The sequence below is a fragment of the Mustela nivalis genome (genome assembly GCF_964662115.1).
Source record: "Mustela nivalis genome assembly, chromosome: 6".
In the NCBI taxonomy this organism is placed as follows: Eukaryota; Metazoa; Chordata; class Mammalia; order Carnivora; family Mustelidae; genus Mustela; species Mustela nivalis.
Window position 1 is genome coordinate 114,358,261 of NC_139025.1, and position 17,833 is coordinate 114,376,093.

A 17,833-nucleotide genomic window follows, 5' to 3' on the forward strand; every position below is an offset into this window, starting at 1 on the left:
ACTCCTTAGCACTTTCTATACAGTTGATCACAATGCCTACATCTTCCTTTTCAATCTATGCACCTTGTATTTCTTTTTGCTGCCTTATAGCACTGTGTCTGACTTTTATTTTTATTTTTTTAAAGATTTTTTTTTTTAATTTGACAGACAGAGATGACAAGTAGGCAGCAGAGAGGGGGAGGCAGACTCCCTGCTGAGCAGAGCGCCTGATGCGGGGCTTGATCCCAGAACACTGGGATCACGACCTGAGCCAAAGGCAGAGGCTTTAACCCACTGAGCCACCCAGGCGCCCCTGTGTCTGACTTTTAGTATAGTGTTAAATCTGAGCGGCAAAAGCAGGTATCTTTGCCTTTTCCCAATGTCAGGGAATAGTATTCAATCTTTGATCATAAAGTCTGAAGTCTGCTGTAGGATTTTTATGCATATTCTCTATAAATGAGGAGGCTGCCTATTCCTAAAATCCTGTAAGTTTTTAAATAGGAATGACTGAAGAATTATGACAAAATCTTTTTATCCAACTACTGAGATATTATAAGCTTTTTCTTTTTTTCTAGGTGGATAATAAAATGAATTACGGGGATGCCTGGGTGGCTCAGTAGGTTAAGAGTCTGCCTTCAGCTCAGATCATGATCTCAAGGTCCTGGGATGGAGTCCCACATCAGGCTCCCTGCTTAGCAGGGAGCCTGCTTCTCCCTCTACCTGCTGCCCCCTCTGTTTGTGCTCTCTCTATGACAAATAAATAAATAAAATCTTTAAAACAAACATATAGTGAGTTATATTGATTGATTTTCTATTATCAAACAAACCTTTCATTCCTGGAATAAATTTCACTGGTTTTCATGTATTCTCCTTTAATATATTGGTGAATTCAGTTAGCCCTTATTTTGTTAAGGCTTTTTACATCTGTCACTGTGAGGTATGTTGGTCTGTAGTTTTAAAGTTTTTGTCTGGTTTTGGTATTAGATTAATAATACTGGCCTCGTGATATAATTTGCATAGGGTTCCTTGCTCCTATATTTTCTGGAGAGAAACTGAAGAGAACTGGTATTATTCTTTCCTTAAATGTCTCTTAAATAAAATTTACCATTGAAGCTATCTGGGCCTGGACTTTTGGATTTAGGGGAAGATTTTACTTATGAATCCATCATTGTTATTAGGTATAGGAGTGATCAAATTTTTCTATTTTTCCTTGGGTCAATTTAGATCAGCATTCAAGGAATCTGTCCATTTCATTTAAGTTGCTGAATTTATTGACAAGTGTTCATAATCTCTCCTCAATCTTTTGATGGTCTATACCATATGTAACTGTGTCCACTTGTTCATTCCCGATAACAGTGTTTGTGTCTTCTCTCATATTTCTTGATCACAATGGCTAGAACTGCACTACCTAATACAGCAGTGGAGACACATGGCTTTTGAATTTTATTGGACTGAATCAAATCAAAATTTGTTTTCAAATTTTCAATAAGTTTCAGGTACTTAATAGCCATATGTGGTTAATGGCTGCAGTTTTAGAGAGTGTAGCTGGAGAACATTTTCATCTTCACAGAAAGTTCTATTAGAACTGGAGCTTTATCAATTTTATTGCTCTTTTTGAAAAATCAGCTTTTGGTTTTCACTGATTTTCTCTACTGTTGGTCTGCTTTATATTCACAGATTGTAGCTCTTCACTTCTCTCTACTTATTTTGGGTGTAAAGTGCTCTTGTAGCTTCATAAGGTAAAAGCATTGATTCTGACTTTTTCTAATGTAAAGAATTAAAAGCTATCAATTTTATTATAAGCACTTCTTTAGTTGCATTATGTAAATTATGTTATTTCCATTCTCATTTAGATCAAAATAGCTTCAAGTTGCCCTTATGAATTCTTTAACTCATGAGTTACTTAAACATGGGGTTTATTTTCAAAATATTTGAGTATTTCTCAGGAGCACCTAGCTGGTTCAGCAGAAGAGCAAGTGACTCTTTATCACAGGGTTGTAAATTCAAGCCCCAAGTTGAGTGTACTTTAAAAAAGAAAAATTGGAGGACTTCTCAGATATCTTTCTGTTACTGATTTCTATTTTTAAGTTCCATTTGGGTCAGACTTAAATTCCATTTGGAATTCCACAATGGAATTCTATTACTTGCATTTGGTCAGATTAAATTTTCAATCATTTGTGGGACCATACTGAGGCCTGAGGTCAGGGATATTAAGGCAGGCATTGTCAGCAAGGTCAGAGTATTAAGTTTTATCAAGCCCACAATGCTACTCTGTCGATTTCTAATCCTTCATCTTCTTCATAAACATGTTCTGAATACAGACTGATCAAAAGTATGGGTCAAATTCAAGTGAGATTCTTCTCTTCTGCCCTTTCTCTCTCTTCTTCCTACCATCTTACTCCTTTATCTTACCAGAGCTCTTGACCTTTGCAGAAGTGTGGCTGAAGGTCATCCTTCCAAGAACCCCAGTTTCTCCCCTCTCCTCTAATTTCCTCCCGACCAAATCTCAGAGATTAGTCACTAGAGAGAGAAGGTGGGAGCAAAAGAAATGAAAAGGAAGAACCACAATACCTTGTATTTCTTATTGTGAAGGCTGCACACTGTTACTTCTACCATATTCCATTTATTAGAAGTGAGTCTTAAAGCAGAGCACATGCCTTTTGAAAGGAGGAATATCAAAGAATTTGTGGATACATTTTATACCACCAGAATAATGTCATAGTTTTTACTTTAAATAGTCATACATCTTTTTAAAAGAAATTAAGAGAAGGAAAGGAAATATCTACAGTCATTTATTTGTAGACAGACTTATTATTTCTGTTTCTCTATTTCTTCCAATAATTAATGAGTCAGCAAACTAAGTCTCTGGGCCAGATCAAACCCACTGCCTGTTTTTGCATGACCTGATGCTAAAAATGGCTTTACATTTTTTAAATGGTTGAGGAAAAAAAGAAAAAATCAATGGAAGAATATTTTTGTGACATATGAAAATCATATGAAATTTAAATTTCAGTGTTCGTTACAAAGTTTTATTGGAACACAGCCATGCTTATTTACTTATGTATTCTCTAGGCTCCTTTCACAGTAGAATGGAGATATTTCAACAGAGACCATAAGACCCACAAAGCCTAAAGTATTTACTACCTGGCCTTTTGCAGATAAGTGTACCAGTACTTACTATTCATCCAAGTTACCATCTGATGGTAATTTTAGCCTTTAGCTTAAAGAACTTCTACTATCAAGGTGCCTGGGTGGCTCATCAGTTAAGCATTCGAATCTTGATTTCGGCTTAGGTCATGATCTCAAGGTCACGTGATGGATGGGCTCAGTGCTAAGTGTGGAGGCTGCTTAAGAGTCACTCTTTCTTGGGTGCCTGGGTGGCTCAGTGGGTTAAGCCTCTGCCTTCAGCTCGGGTCATGATCCTGGGGGTCCTGGGATTGAGCCCCGCATCGGGCTCTCTGTCCCTCTCTCTCTGTGCCTACTTGTGATCTCTATCTGTCAAACAAATAAATAAAATCTTTAAAAAAAAAAAAAGAGTCACTTTCTCTCTCTCCCACTGCCCCTCCTCCCACTACTCAAACATCTTCTCCCTCTCTAAAAAGAATTAAATAAAAAATAAAGTTGAACTTTCTAATTAAAAAACAAAATTTCCATTATCATTTCTGATAGAATATAAATTATGGTGACAAATTCTCTCAGATTCCTTTCATCTGAGAACATCTTTATTTCAGGTTCATTTTTAAAGAATATTTTTGCTAATAGTTAGACATTGTAGTAACAGTAAATTCTGTTACATTTTTCTGGAAACCGTTGATTTTTCTTCTAACAGGTAATTAACTTGTCTGGACCCAAACTAAAAATACAGAAATTTTGCCTGAAAATTGAGTTCTGTTGGGAGGGTTGGGGAGGGCAGTGTTTCATTTGGGGGGGGGGGGAGATTTTAATTATGATTTTTGGTTATCTTTCCATCTTTACTGCTTTAATAAGTCAGGTGTTAATCATATCATTATTCCCCAGTATTGAATGTGCTATATTTTCTTTTGGCTGCTTTCAAGATTTTCTCTTTATCTTCGACATTTGGCAAACAATGTGCCTAATAATGGTTTTCTTTATTTATTTATTCTACTTGGAAGTCACAAATCTTCTTGGATCTCTAAGTCAGTTTTGTTTTGTTTTTTAATTAAACATGAAATGTTTTTGGTCACTATTTCTTCAAGTATTTCTCTGGCTCTTTCTCTCTCCCCTCTATTTATGGGACTAAGACATCAAGACTTCAGTACTTCTCCCACAGGAGCTATATGGATACACAAAAGGCCCTCTGTCAAAAAAGGAGCAAACTTACAAATCTCACCTACTGCAGTTTTATCTTTCAAAGGTCATCTCCTATTTGGTTTGCACTCTTTATTTACCAGCTTCCCTGAGTACTCAGAGCTGTTAGCCAGGTATGGCTGGCAGAATTTATACTCTAACTTTGTGTTTTAGCCCTTTGGCAGCTTACTCAGTTCCAGGATTTTCCTCCTAAATTCCAAGTTGTTTTGCCAATCCTCAACTTTTGTTCTCTGATACCTCAAGTCAGTATGGTTGTGGTCAGTTGTCTCTGGGGCCATGGGAGTTAGGGAGCACCTTGTTTAAAAAGCCGCAGATTCACAATTCTTTTCTACTGCTTTACTTACTTCAAAGAATAAACTCTCCTCTGGTTTCTGCTTCTTTTTGGTCTTTCAGTGGGATTTTTGTTGTTGTTTTGTCTTTTTCCAGTGCTTTCAAATCATTTCGTTATTTTTAAATTTTTTCCAGGTTTTATCATTGTTACCTGTGGAAGGTTTCATCCACCTTGCCAATTATCCATTACCTAAAGCTGGTAGTTCCCTGTATTTTTAAAAAACAGTCTCCTAGACCTGAATTTGTAATTTTATATATTATAAAATTTCAATTACTGGTAGTACTATATAGGAAACGGAATAAACTACCTAAATAATGGAAAATCCCCAACTTCCATAAATTTGCATATAAATATAGATAAATATATCATTTCCTCATGCAGGGGCGCCTGGGTGGTTCAGTCCTTAAGCATCTGCCTTCAGCTCAGGTCATGATCCAATGTGGGACAGAATCCCCCATTGGGTTCCCTGCTCAGTAGGAAGCCTGCTCTTCCCTCTCCCACTCCCCCTGCTGTGTTCCCTCTCTTGCTGTCTGTTTCTCTGTCAAATAAATAAATAAAAGCTTAAAAAAAAAAATTCCTCACGCGGCCTATGCTGTACATGGTGCCCTCCTATTCTGAACCCATATCTACTAAGCTGGGATAAACTGAGGGTCATAAAAATCAGCAAAACAAACAAACTACTTGCCACTATTTAAAAGTAAAAAACAATTAATTTAAACTCCCCCCAAAGATCTGTAGGCTTTTCTAAATAATGTCCCATGGATTAAAAGATTTAGAAGAGGAAGATAGGTAACTGAAATGAAGACTTACTGTTTACCTTTTAGAAATAGCAATAATTAATAGTAACATGATGTTTTTTTAAAATGAAATACTTACCATTGTTCTTTCTAAAATAAGAAAACATTTTTAATAGTATTTTTCAAAATGCATTACACATTTTCTTATACAATAGTGAAAGCAGAACTGAAGAACCCACAACATTGCTTTTAGAAATTCTACTTACATTCTCCTTTCACTGATAATTGGGATCCTAAAATTTCATGGAATTTCAATCACAAAACTGTGAAATTAACAAAGTAAATCTATGGTGATTTGTAAAAAGCTCAGAATATGTAAGTAATTTAAATCCATTATTTGCAAATCGATGAGTTGGGCTTTGAGTATTTTAAAAGATCTCTTCATCCTCACTATAGCAATTCCAAGGAACTATAATCCCACAACAGGCAAAAGAACCCATTTTCATTCAGAATGATTTTAACAAATAGAAAGGAGGAAATGGAGACCAAGGGCATCTTTTCACACTAATTTTATAAAAAAAACTTAAAAAATTAAAAAAGAATATCCATCGTGATTCCCATTCTTTTTTAAGCCAAAACATTAATGTGGTGGCTTTGCTCTAAACCAGAGATAGAAAGGTCTGATAGAACTGCAATCAAATGAAGTGGATTAAACAATGATACACTGCTGATGTTCAAATTCTAGCATAAACAAGCATAAAATCAGCCAAAATTAGAAAGGGGCAGAGGAAACTTTTGGCAGTGTCAGATATGGTAATTAACTAGACTGTACTAATGATTTCACAAGTGCATATATATGTTAAAACTTATCAAACTCTACGCTTTTGCATGCAATTTTACCTCAAATTTTTAAAAAAATTAGGAGGAAAAAAATCATTACTCGATTTGTAACCATCACTCAGCTACTTTAAAGACAAAACTGGAAACCAATTCAGACTCTAAAACCAAGTATAATTAACAACAACTCAAGGATCACAGGCAAAAAATAGTCATCCAAGTTCAAAGAAGAGGTATATCAACTTTTTCAAAAGAAAGAAGAAATAAAGTCTCAATCAATGGAACTATCCTGAGACTGGTCAAAGGATTATGGAAGTCACATTGTCAAGGCAATTTATGTCCCACCCTGGTGCAGAATGCTCTTGGTTTCCATTTCCAAACAGATAGGTGATGACACAGAGTTTATCAGGATTTGCAGCCTTACTGTACTTCTCTTCCTTGCACCTCTGCAGAATCTCTAAGCTCCTCTGGTGGACTGGGTGCTGGAGAAAGCTAAAACTATCCATACTTTTCAAAATTGCACATGGCGCTGTATCATCATGCCCTTAGGAAGCAAAAGAAAAACAAAAAAATGGAGAAAAGAAAAAAGATATTATATAAGCCCAAACCAATAGAGAATCAAGGACAGTGCTGCCAACTATCTTAAGAATATATTTTTTTAAATGTATCAAGTAATATGCATTAAATGTGAATAAATTTTCTAAACTGATTTGAGGAAATCACACAAAAATAAAAGGAAAATATAAAGGTTTTTTTTAGGTATTCAAAGTATTCCTTTCAGTACTGAAAGTGTTATGAATTAATATCATACTAAAAATTTCTAATTTAAAAAAATTAGGGAAATTTCAAAACAATTTGTATATTTATTTTTTTAAACAGGCCCATTTTTATCAGGTCTGAAATATAATTAGTATATAGTTGGCAACAATGCAAAGAACAATGATGGAACCCCAAAGAAAAATACACCCAAAACAATTTACCAAAAGTTAAATAATTCTTTCACAAATCTTGCAATTAACCACACTTGTAGGAATTCCAACAAGTGTGTCAATGTTTAAAGAACAGAAAGAAAAGCATCATAGAGCAGGGAAACCCAGCAGCACTTTGGTATTTATAAATCTGAAAAGAGAGTTGGAAAATGTACCTCACCACCACTTAGTCAAGCGAAACAAAATCAACTATTTGTGGGAAAGGGAAGAGAGCATGTTCAAGGAAGGAACAAAGCCCCAGATTAGTGCTACTGAAACAATGAGTCACTCTAACAATAAAGGAGGCTGGGGAGAGGTCAGTACCATTCATATTAGTAATAGATGGATTAAAAGAAAATGGGCATCTCCAGGTTTTTTGTGGGGGGGGGTTGAGTATCATTTACTCAAAGAACATCTCTAGAGTTAGGATGTTTAGTTCAAATTTGTGTAGGTGTGCCTTTAAAAAACAAAAGGAACAGTTTAACAATAGAGACAAAGTGAGCAACACAACGAATCAAGTTTCATTAGTGCATATTTACTGTATAATTAGGAATGAGATACTATCTATGAATAGTTCTCAATGCAGAATCATTTAAAAAGTTAAATAGAGGCAGAGTAGTTCAAAGAGGTTTGCAAAGCAGGGTTTAGTCTAACCAAAATTCCTTAAACTAGATTACTGGATCCAGAGAACACGCATCCACATTTTAGCTTAAGGAGATGGAATCTTGTATCAGATAATAAGATACTTATAAATAGCAGATTTTTAAAAATAAAATAGATTTGAAAATTATTTTCATATCCAATACTGAAAAAGTAAACTAATAAAACACGATCTCCTTCATCCAATGTGGAGAGCACATAGCTGCAAATGTTCAGTATTTCAAAAAGAGACAAATATCAAGTTATCCAGCATTTCTTAGTTGAAGAACATCTCAGCAAAAATATTCTATGCCCATTATCAATAATCCACTCCACCATCTTTGACGGGCTGCTTGAAGAAAGAATGCTTAGTTAGGCTCAGACTAGCCTATAGTTGTTAGTTGGTGGTGCCAGGAGGTAGGTATCAGTTGAGAGGGACCATCTGAGGGAAAAAAAAAAAAATGCCTGGAAAGTTCTATTTATACTCTAAACAAACTGTAATTTTAAAAAGTTATCACAAGACTTTCAGGCTATCTTGATAATCTGCCAGTCAGAAATAATTTTAAGGAGATTATGGCATTAAAGTGTTCTATGTAAAAGTTTAGTATATTAAATATACTAAATTAGTAAGGAGTTTGAAGAAATCACTTGACATTACTACAGCCACTACACTCTTTTGTCTAATAAACTGTGGCAATGATATTTGGATATGGGTAATTTTGTATTTGTGACTATTTTAGGACTCACCATCATACCTTTTTTTTTAACGTCTTTCATTCTGCTTTCTATACTTTCTTTTAACTCTCTACTATTTTAGACTATAATACTATTTCCAAACCTTAAACTGATCTTCCTCTCATTTGTTGTTAACAATGCCCTGTTAAGGAGGTTAAGTTTCCTAGGATGGTTTGTAAGTACAGATTCAGGAAGGGTTATTGTCTAAGGAGTCTCATAACTCCTAAAACACTTTGATTTAGTGTTGGTTTATGCTAGTTTCTGATATAGTTTGTTAATTCCTTACCTTGAGATTATGTACCAAAAATACAAGATAAATTCAGACCCCATACCTATGCATGGTAAAGATATGGGGTACTGATTTTTTTTTAAGCAGTTGAAGTTTAATCTAAGGACTAAGGTTAGATTGCTAAGGTCCTTCTTATTTCTCTTCTCAAGACCAATGGACAGAATTTTTCAATCTTTTCAATGATGGAAAAGTCTAAGCTCCCTGAAGGTACTACACCACATAATGGAACTCAATCCTAGTTATTCATTCAAACCTGAAGCCATGTCTCTGATCCCAAAGCAGTTGCTGTAATGCCAGCTTCTAGGCCGCACAGCCATTAAAGGAGTACCTCACACATTGCAAACCACCACAATCTCAAGTAAAAATTTAGTAAGCTTAAAAAATATTTACATCTATGTAATCCTCAATAAAGATACAGAACATTTCCATTATTTCAGCAAGTTATTTCAACCCCTTCCTATCAATACCACCCATGTCTTTGCAGAAGCTATCATAACTGTATTATTTTGCCTGTTCTTAAACTAAATGAAAGCATACACTATGTACCTTTTCATGCCTGACTTTTTTGCCCAGTATATTTTGTGACTCATTATGATACTCATGAGAATCAGTAATCTGTTCTTTTTTACTCAGAATAATGTTACATGGTAGGAATGTATCACAACATGGTTATCTTTTCTTCCATTGATAGATTTTTGGGTGTTTCTAACTGGGGACTATTAAGGATAAAGATACTATGAACATTCTTGTGTTTTGGGTATAACAGTTCCATTGAAATATAAACCACATACTATCCAATTCACTTATTTAAAGTGTACAATTCAATGGTTTTTAGTATAATTCCTGAAACTATTGAACTATCACCACAATCAATTTTAGAATACCTTCAACATACTAAAAAGACACCCTAACCTTTTTTATTATCCTTCCCTTCATCATTTCCCAGCTTGCCTACTCCAGCCCTAGGCAAATACTAATCTACATTCTACCTCTACAGATTTGCCTATTCTAGACATTTCACATAAATGCAATCATACATTTGTGATTTGTGATACATGCAATAGGTGGCCTGTGTTGTTGAGTTTCCATATATGTCTTATTACATATTATTTTTATTCCTCTATTTAATACTGTCTTCTTTTGTATTAAACAGATGTTTTCTAGTATATTCTTATTTTTTTTGTCATTTATATTACCATATTATTTTTTAGTTATTTTCTTTGCGAATACCAAGGGAATTATAATTAACATCTTATAACAATCAAGCCTGGATTTAAAATTGCTTAAGTCCAACGGTATATAAAAATGTTTCTCTTCATTGGGGAGGCTATGTGCTATGGTCAGTGCTGTGAAGTGTGTAAACCTGGTGATTCACAGACCTGTATCCCTGGGGCTAATAATACATTACATGTTAATAAAAAAAAAATGTTTCTCTTCTATAGCTCCATTCTCTTCCTCCTCCTTTATGCTGTTACTGTCATACAAATTACACCCTTAAAATGTCATGCCAATCAACAAAGATTTATAATTATTGCTTTGTACAGCTGTCTTTTAAATCAGATTAGAGAAAAAAGTTTCAAAATGTAAAAAAATATATTCATACTATATTTTATTATACTTCACTCTATAGTTGCCTTTAATGGGCTTCAAGTGCTTTCAAGTTACTATTTAATTTCCTTTCATTTCAGCCAGAACTCACTGAAATATTTCTTGTGGGGCAGATCTGATAATACTAGCTCAGGATTTGTTTATCCACAAATGTCTTAATTTCACGGTCACTTTGAAGGGTAGTTTTATTGAATATGGAATTAATTAATTAACTAATTAACATACAGTATATTATTAGTTTCAGAAGTAGAATTCAGTGATTCATCAGTCTTACATAATACCCAATGCTTATTATATCACGTGCCTTCTTGAATGTCCATCACCCCACTCTCCTCCCCTCTTCAACCTCAGTTTGTTTCCTATGATCTCTTCTGGTTTGTCCCCCTGTCTGATTTTGTCTTGTTTTATTTTTCCCTCCCTTCCCCTATGATACTCTGTTTTGTTTCTTAAATTGCACGTATCAGCGAGATCGTATGATAATTGTCTTTCTCTGATTGACTTATTTTGCTTAGCCTAAACCCCTCTAGTTCCATCCAAATCATTGCAAATGGCAAGATTTCATTATTTTGATGGTTGAATAGTATTCCATTGTGTATATGTATCACATTTTCTTCATCCATTCATCTGTCGATGGACATCTGGGTTCTTTCCATAGTCTGACTACTGTGGACATTGCTGCTACAAACATTGGGGTGCAAGTGCCCCTTCAGATCACTGCATTTTTATCTTTGGGGTAAAGAATCTAGTAATGCAATTGCTGGGTTGTAAGAGGCTCTATTTTCTTTCTTTATTTCAATTTAAGATTTTGTTTATTTATTTGACAGAGAGAGAGAGAGACAGTGAGAGAGGGAACACAAGCAGGGGAGTGGGAGAGGGAGAAGCAGGCTTCCTGCTAAGGAGGGAGAGGAGGGAGCCCAATGCAGGGCTCAATCCCAGGACCCTGGGATTATGACCTGAGCTGAAGGCAGATGCTTAACGACTGAGCCACCCAGGTACCACCCTATTTTCAACTTTTTTGAGAAACCTCCATATTGTTTTCCAGAGCGGGTACACCAGCTTGCATTCCCAACAACAGTGTAGGACGGTTCCCCTTTCTCCATGTCCTCACCAACATCTGTCATTTCCTGATTTGTTAATTTCAGTCATTCTGACTGGTATAAGGTACTATCTCACTGTGGTTTTGATTTGTGAATACAGAATTCTTGACTCTCTTTTTTCTTTCAGCACTCTGAATATGTCCAGTATTGCCCTCTAGCCTCAATGGCTCCTGATGATGAATCAATTGTCAATCTTGCTAAGGACACTTTGTACGTGAATTACTTCTCTTCTGATGCTTTCAATATTTTCTATCTCAGGACAATCTAATTATGATGTATCTAAGTTTGGATCCTTGTGGGTTGTTGATCTTCTTGGGTATATAGTCTTTTCAGAAAATTTAAGGAGTTTTTGGCCATTATTTCTTGAAATATTCTTACTACCCCTTTCTCTGTCCTTCTAAACTGCCAGATGCTAGGGTACTTTATTGTGTCCCATAGGTCTAAAAGCTCTGTTCATTCCTATTCATTCTTCTTTCTGTCTTTCTTTGTTGCTTAGAACAGATAATCTCAACTGATCTGTGGTTAAGTTCACTGATTCTGGCCTCACCTATTCAAATCTGTTGCTAAGCTCTTCTAGTGAATTTCTCACACACATATAAATATTTTATAAAATATTTTCTATTTAGTGAGACACTGTTCTCATACTTTCCTTTAGTTCTTCAGATATGGCTGCCTTTGAACATATTTAAAATAGCTTAAAGACTTTTGTAAGTTCAAGGTCTGGCTTTCCTCAGCAATAGTTTCTATTGATTCCTTTTTTCACACATACAGGTCATTTTCTTTTCTTTTGTGTGTGTGTGTGTGTTTCAGAATTTTGTGTAGAACACCAGATATTTCGAATAATATAACATGGCAACTCTAGAAATCAGAGTCTCCCTTCTTCCCAGGATTTGCCATTTCACATAATTGTTGCTACTATCCTGAACTAATTCTGTAAAGTCTGTTTGCTAACCAAACAAATCATTACTATTTCTCACTCTAAGTCTCAGCAGGGCCAATATGTAGCTTCACTCACACTGCCTACTTATATAATTCCACTAAGAACACTGCATGGTTTTCTGATCACCATAATATACATTATGCAATTATAACAAATGAATTCTTGAAAAAAATAAACTGAATTTTTATTTAAGTCTTAAACTGTGTTCCTTAATCTGGAAGTCTATGAAAATAACAGTCAAAAAGTAGATTTTAATTTGATATTATTTGTGCTTGATGAAGAAAAAGAATGTCAGGGAATTCCATAAGAAAATCCAAGATTTTTTAGTTTAGTATCAGGATATTTATTAGCAATTTAGCTAAGAGACACTAAAATTTTTTATAAATATACTCTCAAAGGAAGTAAAATATATTGTGCATCTGTAGTCAACATCATCTTTCTTCCCTAAAAGATTATCTTTGAACTCTTAGTCTCATTCAAAATCTGAACGTGATTACCTTCTGCCTTTCATTTCTACTTAAATAATTCCACTTCTACTTAAATTCCACTTAAATTCTACTTAAATTCCACTTCTACTTAAATAATCTCTAATTCCAATATTTCATTTTCACTATATCTCCATACTATTCATGGTCATTTTAAAAGTTCCGAAACTATTATTTATCCATTTTCACAATTATTCTGTTAGTTTTTATTTTGTAATGCTATAATGTTCTAATTTTATGGCACCCTTTTATCCTAAATCCATGCAGAAGGAGCAAAAATGCTAAATACTGGCACTGATAGTAATATACTGCAATATAATTATTTCCTGTAACAAATCTGCTCAATCAAAATACAAATAAACTATGACTTTTCTTTTTCTTGATAAAAAGTGAAATTTAAAAAGTTTATCCAATGAGACTTCCAGGTTGTTGGTAATATTCTACATCTTAATCTAGGTGATTGTTTCAGGGTGTGTTCACTTTGTGATAATTATCTGAGCTATCCATTTTGGGGGGCACAGTTTTCTTCTATATGCATGTTATAGCCTTAAATAAAAGAGTATTCAAAAAGTTTATTATATGGATGCTCTGTGCTGGCCGAAAAGAAAAATTAGATTACAAAAGAAGAAGAATCTAGACATGATCAAAGTAGAAATAATACACTATCATTTTGTTGATAATTAATAACATTTTGTATCTGTGTACCAAAGGATAATAATAAACATACAACCAGCTTTCAAAAATAAGATTTTATATACCAAAAGAACACAAAAACAATGTGATTAATCTTTTAAGAAAGCAATATTTTCAATAGTAAATACAAGAAAAGTTTCTTCTCATAGTCAGTTATATCTTAGTAGAAGACTTTTTTACAATTTCCAAAATTGGTAAATCCACTATGATAAATAATAATGTATCTTAAATTAAAAGAAAAAACTTTTCTTTAGAGCTTTTTACAAAGAAAGCCTCTCAGAGATAATTTTGTAAAAGGTAAAGTAGGTTTAAGATATTCCTTTTATTTTCCAAAAAAACTGTATTTCTCCCTATTTACAAAGGCCAGTTTGTATATATTATAATCTGAAATACAGAAACTAAGTTCAATTAGCTTTTCCCTCTCATTTCAGAAATACAATCTCCCAAATATAATTATTCATTTGTTATATGCAAAAGCTGAACTTAAAAGTTCTACTGCTAGTGCACATGCTGAAAATCCATATAAGTAAATCTGGGAGTCCTGAAAGTACAGATGGGTCCTAGTGTGCTTCTACTGAAGCTTTTCTGTACAGAACACTTTATTTTAAATGGCTACATATATATTAGTAAATCCTCACTATGCAGTGCAGCAATGGTCTATCTAAGGCTAAAGCTGCAGTAAACAAAAGTGTGAATTTTTTCTTTTTTTCTTTTTCTTTTTTTTACACTGTGATTTTCATTAGGTAACAAATGCTTTTGAAGATAAGATGCCTTCATGCAGATTGTAAACTATGGTATTTCATGATTTAAGGGGACGAGACACAGAAAAAGTATCCTGCTCCATTCATTTCTAAATTTCAAAGTAAAATCCAATGAACTGAGTTAAGGGTAGGAAGAAAAGAAAATTAACATTCATAAACAGATTCATCTATTATTACCTGGCTTTACCCCCACAATTCTGAAGACAGTATTAAAAAAAAAAAAAAACAACTGCTAAAAGTCACAAAATCACTCAAGAGAAGAAATGACACTTCACTGATTTCTGAAGTAAGGTTATCTCCACTAAACTGCCCCCTATCTCCATCCAATTTTTCTATCTCCTGATTTATGCTTCCACATTAAATTGTTTCATCTGCATAAAAACTATTACATAAGAAAATAAAGGTTATCAATATTTAATTCTATATAAGTAAATGGCAAAGTATCATTTCGGTTTTTTGTTTAAAAATTTACCAATGTCTTACTAAAAAATACCTATTGAATATCAGGTGCTTTACATACATTACTCCTCTGAGTATTTATTAATAAAAATGTACCAACACATATACATAAACACACACCATGTATTCACTAAACTCAATCATATAAAGTACTCTGGAACTAATCAGATCTGAAAATGATGTTAGGATATGGTTAAGAAAACAAAAAAGAACAAAATTATTATGTCTCTACTCCTTAAGAGTGGTAAAAAAAAGATAAGTATGGTAGAATACTAGTATCTACTGCTTACCAGTTTTTGTCTGAATGTGTCTTTTCCCAGCTTCCCTGAAAGCAACCATGGCTCTGAAAAAAGCTCTGAGAACTGCCCATCGGAAAACAGCTACAGGATCAATTCCAATCATCCCAGAGATAAATGCATTCTTGCTACTTCTTAGAAGAGCTACAATGTCAGGGCGCATATGATCTGTATTTTTTTCCCGGAAATCCTACACAAAAAAAGTATCATCGTTATTTTTGAAAAAATTATTAAACCAAGAAGATAATAGGTGACATGTTTGAAAAGTGGTTTACTAAGGACTATAGAAGTGAATTCTGTTCTAGGTAGCTAACTGGACCAGACACCTTTGATAAAGTCCCAGACAATCCTAAAACTATTCTATAATACATTTAGATGACAGTAAATATTCCACAATTTTATTGTAGCTTGTTAAGTAAAGAGCCTCTCTGAAGGGGTATCACATAAAATAACCAGACAGTTGAATAAAAGAAAGGAGCCAGATATGAGAAGACAAGGAACAGTGTTCCAAACAAAGAAAATACAACACCTATTATGTATAGGTGGTAGGACAAGTTAGTAGACAAACAGTAAGACCAGGAGCTGGAACATTCTGGGCAAAGGTGAGAGTGATGGAAGATTTGGCAAATAAATAGGTATTGCAAGCCTGAGTTAGGAGTTTGTAGATTTTATTCAAATATAAAAGAAAGCCAATGGAGCTAAATGATATTTTATGAATACCACTGGATGCTGCAGAGGGAATGAATTTATGTAAGGAATGGAAAACGGGAGACCAGCTATTGAAATAATCCAAACAAAAGGTGTTGGTGACTTAAGACTACCTTGGTGGTAATAGCATAAAGGAAAAATAGTTACTATATTTGGGATATGTTTTGGAAGTAAGGCAAAGAATTAGCTGGTGTATTATAGCATGGTGAAAGAATGGGGGAATAAGGTTAACACCTATATTTTGGGTTTTAGGAACTACGTGGAGGTACCATATTGATATGGAGAAGTCTAGAGAAAAGAGAAGATTTAGGGATAGGAAATGAAATCAAGAGATCAGTTTTGTCCAAGTGAAGTTTGAGATGGTGAGGATAACGATAGCAGCAAGAAACACTTATTGAAAGGTAATATGTGCGTGGCACTCTTCTGAGCACTTTACATGTGTTGTCTCATTTAAGCTTATTTCATCCACCTACCAATTGCTTGAGATAGATATTATTATTACTCCTATTTTATACATGAAGAAACTCAGTCATGGAGAAGCTAACTATCCTGGCCCCTATAACATAGTAAGTAGAATAGGGGTTCAAAGACAGCCACTCATTATCACTATACCGTATCTGCATACAGACAACAAGAAAGCAAATGAATATATGTGCCTAGGAGGCCTACAGAGACGGCAGAAAATATACGTATTACCTAGGGACTGTAAATAGACAGTACAAACCACTTGCCGATAGGGGATGGAGGGGATTTAACAGAAGAAAATGGGTTAAAATATCCCACAGAAAGACAAGGAGAATAAAAAGTTTACACTCAGTGGAAGAATGTTCCAGAGTGATATGTATAGAGTAGGCATTTGGCTATAATCACACCCAGATAAAAGGATTAAAAGTTGGTAAGTAAATCACTCAGAGTTGGTGCAACTTGACATAACAGCTCTTTAACTCAGAATTCTATGAGGAGCATGTCTAGTATGATGTTTTCCAGAAGGCAGTTTGGACTTCTTTAGGAGTTTCCTTTCCTAGTCTTTGTTCTCCTAAGAACAGGAGAAAAGGAGAAACAGGCCAGGAATCTTGGTCCTTGGCTTGTCCCTTAACACCCTTTGAGCAAAAGTATATATTATAAAAGTTAGTAAAACTGATAAAAATGTTCAAATCCAAATCACCACCACCACGATTACTGGCTAATACTTACCAAGGGCAAATAAGACGTCAGGCACTAAGTTAAGCACTATACATAACTTATTCAATTCTAACAATTACTTAATAAAGTAGAATAATTACAAACTATAATTTACTGATAAGTAAACAGAAAGATAAAGAAGCTTGCCAAAGGTCAAACACAGTAAGTACTACAGGAACTGAAAATTGTCTGTTCTATACTGAAGACCATTCCATCCTATTAATAACTATACTATACAAAGTAAAATTCTAGAATTTTTTCCCATGATAGGTGTCAAATGTTAATGGAAACCTTTATTTTCCAAACGTAATGGTCTCATCTGTCTTTATAGTTCTAGATTTCTAAGTGTGTTTCATAACCTAATTATATCATTCTTCTTGAAAATTTTCTCTTGGTTTCTATTAACAATACATTTTGTGATTTACTACTTAACCATATTTGAAATTCTTGGGGTTTGGTCTTATGTACTCTCAGAAAAATTTTCACTCAATCATCTCACATCAGGTGATCTCAACCGTAGTAATGGCTTTAAACACTATCTATATGATGAGACCCAATCTGTATTTCCAGCTCAGATCTTTGTTGTTATGTCCAAGACCCATTTCTACACCTTAAAGGTATCTCAAACTTAAAAGTGAATGCATAAGACTAGTATTACTTAAATGTTTAGAAGCATTCGCGAGTGAAACCATACAGGCCTGGAATTTCCTCTATGAGGAAGTTTAAACTGCTGATTCAAATTATGTAATGGAAATAGGCG

At 34.2% G+C, this 17,833-nt stretch overlaps 1 protein-coding gene across 35 annotated transcripts in view; it reads right to left on the bottom strand.

Annotated features, from left to right (window-relative positions):
- MYO9A (myosin IXA) overlaps window positions 1-17,833 on the bottom strand; it is a 275,439-nt gene that overhangs the window by 143,917 nt on the left and 113,689 nt on the right. For 25 of the 35 annotated variants that reach the window (XM_082735684.1, XM_082735666.1, XM_082735688.1 and 22 more), the window contains 2 exons: window positions 15,178-15,373; window positions 6,638-6,757 (listed from right to left, as the gene is read on the bottom strand). In XM_082735684.1, coding sequence (XP_082591810.1) covers window positions 6,638-6,757; window positions 15,178-15,373 — 316 coding nt within the window. The remainder of the gene's footprint in view (window positions 1-6,637; window positions 6,758-15,177; window positions 15,374-17,833) is intronic. The other 10 variants (XM_082735691.1, XM_082735678.1, XM_082735679.1 and 7 more) reach the window with 1 other exon arrangement.